The 9,379-nt window shown below is 37.7% G+C and overlaps 1 protein-coding gene across 1 annotated transcript; it reads right to left on the bottom strand.

Annotated features, from left to right (window-relative positions):
- Positions 1-3,445: 3,445 nt before the first annotated feature.
- On the bottom strand, positions 3,446-9,016 carry PPIL3 (peptidylprolyl isomerase (cyclophilin)-like 3). The gene is made up of 6 exons (XM_010296383.1): positions 8,974-9,016; positions 7,707-7,781; positions 6,801-6,894; positions 6,059-6,126; positions 5,493-5,611; positions 3,446-3,825 (listed from the first exon to the last, which is right to left on the bottom strand). The coding sequence occupies exons 1-6, from the start codon at positions 8,974-8,976 to the stop codon at positions 3,699-3,701; spliced, it is 486 nt and encodes a 161-aa protein (XP_010294685.1). The 5' UTR covers positions 8,977-9,016; the 3' UTR covers positions 3,446-3,698.
- Between the last annotated feature and the right edge of the window lie 363 nt (positions 9,017-9,379).

The raw sequence follows: 9,379 nt of genomic DNA, 5'->3' as shown, positions 1-9,379 counted from the left end.
GGGCCGTTTCACCCCGTCACGACATTTTGGGGTTACCCCGTACGCCGCATCCGGTAATTCAGCTAAAGCAGTTTTACTTAAGTAAACCAACTATGCAAAACCTTCAGCCATTTTCCTGCCAAGAACGTTGGAAGACAAGGCACGTAATACTACAAAATAAAAAAAAAAAATTTCTAAGCCTCATTTAAGAATGACTGCCAGAAGATTACTTTTTTTTTTTGTGAGACTCGGAATTGCTCATCATAACAGGCTTTATCGCCAAGGGCAAAAAATTATTTGTCTCTCTACTTCCCCAGACAAATTCTTAGAGGCTCTCAAAGCATGTACCCAGTCAGCTTTAAATCAACACAGGTTTAAAGGACCATGTATGACTAACAAATTAAAGAGGTCTTTGTAAATCACTGGCATTAAAAACTTTTTTTTTTTTTTTTTGCTGTCTTGTATCTTTCACTAGCTTTTAGTGTTAGTCACTTTTTACCCACTGTAAAACAAAAACGAAATGCAACTTTTCAGGTCAGTGTACAGATCAGTCTTCTATAACCACAGAATGAAAAAAACAAACCCAACCCTCCCACAAAACTAACCCTTGCTTCCTCTGCTGCTCACTACTATGGCACACACGGCAGTTAAGTCTGAGACACCCCTCTCGCCGCCCTGTAGCTTGCTGCAGCCCTTCAGCCACCACCGCTCTCAGAAGGAGCTTTCAAGCCTGCCAGCCTACCAGCCATCACCTCAGCTGAGATAACCAAGCATTACGACTGAAATTTGGTTCTCCAAACCCCATAATAAGCAGTCACACATCTCATGTGCAGTCTAACTTATGTGGAAAAGGAGCATCTAAGGATAAAACAGTCCTGAAACACTGCAACATGCCTATACGCATCAGTTCCCTAAAACCCAATGCTTTTTTAATTCTGGGAAGCACTAAACCTTCCAAAACACTTCCAACCCTGATAAATGACCCTCCTCACTCTTTGGTTTTTGTTTTTTCCTTATTTCCCCAACTGACCCTGTGGTCAACATACAAGATATACATTACATGTGGAAGTTGGCCACTGTCCATAGATAATGCATGTTTTTATCCCTTGCTCTCCAGCTTAGACTAAGTGCTGTTCCCAGCATGACATACCTCTAACACCAAAATACCAGCAAAGGTCATAGACAATCTAGAATATTCACAATGAGACTCTCCATCACAGTCATAACAAAAGATTGTTGTGTTAATGTACAGATTTTTCTTTGGATGGGTAGATTTATTTTGACAGAACTCACCTTGTGGCTGTAGCGTTTGTGACAAAGGACCAGACCGGTGGAAGTAAACATAGGAGTTTATAAAGCACAAGTTGAGAACAATAAGAACAGTACTGTCTGCAACATTTTTGCTATTTAAAGGATTATATATGTCACAAAAGTCCAAAGGGCTGGTGACACCACAGCTGACTGTGTGCAAGAACTAAATTGCACGTAAGCTATACTGAGCAACCACCTGCAAAATCACACACTTCCACAGCTGGGCTACTTCCTGCTCTCTGTCTTGCTTTCTCCTCAACAAGTGCACAGGCCTAACCCCACCATTATTTCTCCTGTTGTATTCCAGGTTCTCAGGGAGAGCCTAGGGGAGGTTCAGAGCCACAAACAGGAAAACTGACATAATATATAATTTTAAGAACTTAGGATGTAATCCTGTCCTGTAAGATCACTCTCCTTTCAATACACAGCTTTAGATAAAAAAAGAAAGGATCTAAATGTAATGTATCCTCCAGACAGCAAATTGCTTGTTGTCCCTGTATTTCACACATTCTATGTAACAGCCTTCTTTTTGTGGAGGAAAAAAACCAAAATATCTGAAATTGTTTCCAGTTCAGTGCTGGATGTCAGCATTTTAAATTATTTGTTTCTTTGCACTGTAGGAAGGACATACTGGAAACTTTCCTTCTGCACAACAGTAATGGCACTGTGGCAGTCAAACATGCAGCTGCATGCTTCTGTCTACTTGCTATTACCACTGGGTATATGGAAGAGACAAAAAGAGCAGAGAGCTAGACGAATTAAATTTTCTACTTGTCTGACTGAAGTATTAGGGTAAAATGTATTAAGTCTGGAGCAAGGACTAGGAGCTTTAAGCAGCACTCCATACAGAATAATGAAACTTTGTCCCAGAGAGAAGATACTGATTAACTCTGCTCATTAACACCTCAGTAATCTGCACCTGGCATACCTTTGCATTCCTCTTTATTTTAAGAGGCAAGTCTCAAATCGGGAAATACTAGTCTGAAGCAGACTGAAAGTCAGCTGGACCTGGACCTCACAAGGATTACAAGGCATATATATGAGAATGAACTTTGCTAAGTCCAGAATGGTAGGAGTTGGATGCAGGAACTGTGGATATTCTCTCCTGTCCAGGACTCTCACGCACAGTTGGAACTAGAAATATACCCCCTCACCTCTACGTAGAGCCAGAAAGTGAAACTCTGTACAAATGAGTTGATTTTTTCCTGCTTCATGAAAACAAACTGATGCCAAAACATATTTTTTAAATCTACAAGGAAGAGTAGAACATTCTGCTTTTCCCAGTACACCCAAGGTGGAGAACTGCGTTTTGGACTTAACTGCTTTTACAAATCACTCTTTTCCCTGCTTAAGTCAGTTTATTTTATGCTTAGTGTAGTAAGTGACTTGAGCATAGGATCAGCAAAATACATATATACACACACATATATGCATATATATGCATGCATGTATTTTTTTTTTTTCCTCTTGACCAGTCAATATTCAGATATCTCTGTACCTTGTTCAGGACTTTCTTATTTGAGTCCAACAACATTTGGGCTCTAATAGGACCAAACAGCTCTCTCTTTATTTGTTCATCATCTTGCCCCGGTATCTTTTATTATTTTGAGCGTATCAGGATATTCCTGATTAGAAGTCTGACCAGAGTCTTTTTGTCACTACTCTTTGTTGTGTTTATCCCCTATTGTTTGTGCAATAAAGTGATCAAAACCAAGTTACAGTAAATTCATCATCATCTAGTTTCAATCAATAGCTATGTAAAGACACAAACACTTACTCTTTCATACCAAAAGCATTGTGCCAGAAGCAGAAGTGATTGTTTCTGATCTACCTTTTGGGGAGGCTGAAGAAGTTACCATTACAACACAGCAGTACAAGAGCAAGCACTCCTCTAAACACGGCCTTTAATCCTCTAGGAGAGGAAGGTTTCATCTATCTGTGACACTGCTCTCACCTAGGGGAAAAAATTGCATATTTTACTCAGTTTTTTAAAAAAACAGTAAAAGAAGGAAGGTTAGAATTTACATGAGAAAGTTTCAGGAAACTGGTAGTATGAAATTGTAGCAAAGGACATTTTTTCAACATAGTATCACTAAGAAAGATAAGGCAGAAAACAAAGATTTGCAAAAAAAAAATGTATTTTTCTTAGAAGTCCTTTCTTATTTTACAACTATAAAAAGCAATGTTTAAAATTCAAAGTCCTGGAAGATACTCTGAAAAAACTGGCTTCTAAAGCACAAGACACCTCTGCGACAACTCCCAAACAATGTCACAACTCCTGAAAATCCTGCATTCAATGAGCAAAGGTATGATCCAGATCAAGTAACCCCTTTTAATGACATTTTAAACCCCATAATCCAACAGTTGATCTGACCAGTCTCTAAAGAATGTGTAGAGGCACTCTGTGCCTAGAGAGCAAAAGGGTTGGCATGAATTGTAATATCTTTAATATGAACATCATTAAGAGGTCGGTAGGTTTTCTCATTCACAGGCAGCTTCTCCAGCTCATCCAGGGTCTCCAAGCCATCAATAACTCTGGAAGAAAACCAGAAGTGCTGGGAATCTCCTTCTAATAACAATTTAATTTTCACAATTTTGGTATCTCAAAGCACTTTACAGTCAAGTATCATAGGGCAAGGACCTTGCAAGCAAATGGTACAAATAAGACAGCCAAAACATTATATATGGCGTATAATGTATTTTGAAAGGAAATACTAAGCATCCATGAACGTGTCTGACAAAAAGTTCAAATAATTCCCACTAACCTGACAGTATCATATTTTATACCAACTACAGCTGTGTAAAGACCCTGGCTGCACCTCCTGGTAGGCAGGACTGACCAATCACAGTATAGGTTTAAGTAGCAGCAAGATACTGGCCGTACCAAACTTCACTGTGAATTACTGAAATCCTATGGCTGGAAAATCAATTTCCAAATGTGATATTGTAATTTCTAAACTTCTGATTCAAAGACAAGATTGGACAGATTCATTAACAACTGTGTAAATCTAATGGCACAAATAAGTTTATGCTTTCAGATTTCCTATTCAGGCTGAAGAAGTGGCATGAGAAATTTTCTAACAAACTTCTTACTTTTTTGTTTAAATAACGCTCTGATAAATCTTGGCAGTTTATTCCCCAGTAATGGACTTGGCAGAAGACATGTTGTGCTATTCACAGTTCAATTCAGTCACATTCATCAACTCTTTTGAATCTAGCAGGCTGGATTCTGGGCCAGCAGCGACTGCATATGCTGTTCTGCTGATTCTGCAACTGGGGCAGGAGTGTCTTAAACTGCCACAGAAAATCTGGCAAAGTTCATCTGTCAGAGCTTCTGCTCTTTGCTAAGAAAGATGTCTAAAAAGACCTACTTTCAATCACACTTCTAAACAAACTCAGAAATGAAAGGAACACATATACTTAGATGCCTATAAACAATGCAAGTGGTAGAAAACAGTGTTTTCACATTTCAATAGCTTCCTTTGAATATTTAACTCCATTTAATAAAGGCAAATTTTTCCTCAGCAGATTCACTTGTGCACTAGAGACTTTTTAACAACAAGTAAAAGAAAAGACATGACCACTATTTTGAGACAGAAAAAGCAGTTTGGAAGACTAAAAAATTAAACATTTGCTTTAATGATGATATGTTATCAGTAGTGTCTATTAACAGAAGAATGTTTTAAAATAATGATGCATGTTAAACAACCTCATCTGATTTTATAAACTGCCAGTTCCATGAATTTTATCTGACCAACACCACCTAAACAGAAGCAGGACCTTGTTGGTACCACATCCATCCCCAGATCCAATACCAAATCAGATTCTTGGCTTCTCAGTAAACCCTACAACTATGTATCCAGTTGTTCTGGAGTTTGCTTAAAATCAGGCTGCATTCGTTTGGGCATGGATGAATAGGCAAGCTGGAATAACTAGGGGGGAGGGGTAGGGAGAAAAAAAAAAAAGCTCCATTCTTGAGGTAATTTTTAATATGCATATTCCCCCTGAATTCCCTACTACTAAGAAAAATGGAGCAGCATTTCTGAGCAACTAATTCTGGTGACAGTGCAAGAGCATACATTTACATGCATTTACAACAAGAGTTTTAGAATCAGAAGCTTCTAAATTTGCATTGCATGTGCCCTGAAGTATTCTGGTCCTTCACGCACTATGATAAGGAGGCAGGCAGTTGGATCACTTACTTTCCAAACACAGTGTACTTCATGTCTAGGTGCGGTTGCTTGCCGTAAGTGATGAAGAACTGCGACCCATTGGTATTCGGACCATTGTTTGCCATTGAAACTACCCCACGGACACTGTGCTGAAAGAGGGGAAAAACCTCAACATGAATACACATCCGTGAAGGCAGGACTTTAACCTGTATAAAGTGCTCTGTGACTTAGTACTCTGCCTCAATTCCATTATTAAGAACAAATCTTGGTTGCTAATATATACCATCACAGTCTATAATTAGCTCTTCAAAATTGCTCTTACAATGAAAAATTACTTCTTTGCCTTCAGTGCATGAAAAATATGTTGTTACAAATTCCTTCTACTTCTGTTCCCAGTGATGAAAACCCCCAAACCTAACTTGCCAAGTACAGAAATGCCTGTTCCTATTTTTTCTATCCCTTTATTGCAGGATTATACTTTGCTTCACAATTACAAAAGAAGTATTTAATACACTACAACACAATGCTGACTGTTCTCCAACCTGTAAAGAAAATTCATATGAAAACATAACTGCATATTGAGAGCACAGAAATACCTTTAGGTATTCACTGAATTCATCTTCAAACTTCTTGCCCCAGATGCTGTTACCTCCTTTCCCAGTGCCTGACAAAGAAGCACCACAATAGACTATTCAATTTTCAGGCTGAAAACTGCACAAAAGATGTACCATTATAACATTCTACGACAAAGACCCTAGATACACTGTAATTCGTTTGAGACAGGGATCGGGTTCTCATGTCTTCATACTGAGCAAAGCTATAACCCTATATAAGGAACACCTATTAAACAGCAGAACAAAACACTGAACATATCCTCAAACTAAATTCACTATGAGTGCAAACAGACACACAATTGAATCAGACTTTCTCCCGAACAGTTGACACTGTCTGAGACATTTTCCACGAATGCTTTAGAAGCAGTGTAGCCTTTCAGGCAGAAAACAGAGGAAAACACAGTAGCAACTGCTACCTATTCAAAAGCTGGCAAGTTGGCAGAACCATCATATTTAGTGGAAACAGCTGGAAAAACTAAGGTTTATAGAATGTTTTACTAGTACATGATTATTTAGAGCTAGGGTAATGGCTGCTCTTCTGTAACTTCACAACAGAACACTAATTTCATCATAGAAACCCCACCAAAAATACTATAATTATTGTATTATTTTTACTTTATTAATGTTTTTGTTTTAATGTTGATATTTATAATTTATTTGAATTTCCTGATATTTATGTTTTATGTACATTCTTCTATACAGAGACCCTGACAGAAGAATTTACCTTGTGGATCGCCTGTCTGAACCATGAAGCCCTTTATATTCCGGTGAAATACACAGCCATTGTAGTAGTTACTAGCACAAAGAGCCAGGAAATTCTAAGGAAATGAAACAAGCCATATTAACAAACAACTCAGAAATAGTATCCTCTTATTACAATGACAGCATGGGCAAGACCAAAACTAACCCTTTTGCCTCTGCTCTGCATTGTGACCATGTGAATTCCACAGAGTATTACCACAGAATAGTCATAAACGAATTAGTTAATATGCTCCTTTGACATTGTCACAGATAGAAAGGATTTTAAATAAAGTTTATAGCACAAGGTTGTCTGACTTGAGGAACAAACAAGAAGCCTAAGACATGCCCTGAAGTATCACTTCCATTCAACATTTTTATTTTGTAAATGTAATATTGTAATCAATAACTTCATGCCTCAGCTTTGTTAGTTAAAAAGCAAATTATTTCAATTTAAGCTTAAGTTTATTGCAGAAAGGAAAACCTGGGGCCTCTGACAAACTGGAAGTGATTCTCACTCTTTTAAATTAAAATAAAGTTTGCGAGTGTGAGCAAACCTACAGAAATTTGGGAATCCCAAGCCATGTGCCATATTTCTCCTTAAGGGCAAAGGACATCTTGTGAGATGCTAGCACTTGGGAGAGAAGCGGTCCTTAGCCAAACCTTAGCTGGCAAGAAACAGGCAGCAAAGCTCTAGGCAATATGAAAAAATGCACAAGTACACACTACACAAGTTCCATGAGTGGAACAGGCACTGTATCAGCTTAAAATGTTAATATTCCATTATGTGAAAAGATGAATTGCAACAGCCACTTCACCTTCTCTACAGTCTTCACTGTTTCTACTGCTTTGTTTCAACTCTAGGCAATCCTGCTCCTCTTACTTGACTTACTTCGCAAGTCTTTGGTGTGCGCTCACAGAATAGCTCAATTTTAATATCTCCTACATCAGTATGCAGTGTGACAGCCTGAGAAAGAGGCAGAAAATAATAAATCAGCAATGAAATACTAGCAAACTCAGTTTTATTTCCTAGTCCCACTAAGAACATAAGCAAGTTCCCACTACATATAAATGTTGTTTCAATATTTGGCCGTAGGCAAGGCTACTGTCACAAACGTTACAGATCCCCAGTGAAATCACCAGAAAGCACTTGGTTTCATTTCATTTCAGGACAAATCAAGTTTGCCATGGTAATGCAGAAGCTCTGTTTCATGCTGTTACACTCCAGAAATAGATTACTCATTTGCAAACTGGACCTACTCATTTACTCAACTGCAAAGTTGAAGAACCAAATTTATATCTATTTCAGGAGATCATAGTGAGGTGCACATACACCACTGGTTTACAACCACAGAAGCAAAAGGCCTGCAGCCTTTTGAGTGATAAGGCTAGTTCTGAATTGCACTGTATATAATCTGCCTTCATAAACAAGCAAATCTACAAAATAACACGCTTTTCTTATGAAGGTTATTTATAAATTCTTAAAATTTAAAATGGCAGTTACCCAGCCACTTAAGGAAATGTACCTCTATAGGCCCAGTATATCACAGTGCTCCCATAGAAAGTGCTAAACTATGCAAAAACAATTACTGTGGGGCTATACTAGGGATAAGCATACAGAAAAAGTAATAAAAATCAGCATCACATTGATACTAGCACACTGTTCCAGAAGCATACAAGTAAAAAAAAAGATAATTGCCTGCAATGTCTATGAAGATGCTATAAAAAGTGTATATACAGTTTAAGACATACAGTATTATCTCTATGTCACGATCTGCTAAACTTTTAAAAGCCTGCAAGTGTAGAAGGTTACATACACTCAAGCAGGGCTATGTGCTTGCAACTTGAATAATGCTTCTGTGGTAAAAGAAACCGAAGCAGATTACTAAATATTAACCAAAGTAGGATTAAAATTTAGGATCTTAGAACTGGAAGTCTAATTATATTTTAGACTGATGAAATAGTACATTGACCTATCTTCCTTTTCACAGTATCTCTTGTTAGAAGTCTGAAATGAAAACCTAAGCTTTTGATTACAAATTCTTCACAGCATCAGAGTAAAAGGTGTAATCCTTTGAGACGCAGGGCAGCTTTTCACTTTCCAAGAGATGACCACTTCAGAAAGAATGAAAATATATAAAAAGTGCTATTGTTCTCACCATGTCTACTTATCAAAAAGCTGAGGTAGATTTGTATGCAGCAGTTTCCTGCAAAGAAAATATATGAAATTTGTTGGGTTTTTTCCACCGATCCCCAATTATTTTTGATTCAAAAAATATTTGTCTGGTTATATGCTTTTACACTACACAGTTTTGCAGTGCCATTCAAGCGACTCAGCAGATAACCGTTTTACTTGCATTATACAACTACAGAGCATATAAAGAACTAGAAAAGAGTAGAACAAAATAGCTTAGAAAAAACACCCCTTCCTAAGATGAAAGTTTATACTAAGAAATCACAGCTTTTCCAAAGATTATGGTTTTATAAATGACAGAAGTTAACAGATAAAAACCACCTAGTACCTGAACAGAAGTGTGATTTGGAGCCACCCTCTGACGGCTGTCA

Source organism: Phaethon lepturus, unplaced genomic scaffold, assembly GCF_000687285.1.
Source record: "Phaethon lepturus isolate BGI_N335 unplaced genomic scaffold, ASM68728v1 scaffold26291, whole genome shotgun sequence".
Classification (NCBI taxonomy): Eukaryota; Metazoa; Chordata; class Aves; order Phaethontiformes; family Phaethontidae; genus Phaethon; species Phaethon lepturus.
The sequence above is the reverse complement of the archived record's forward strand: the minus strand, read 5'-3'. Positions and strand labels throughout refer to the sequence as shown.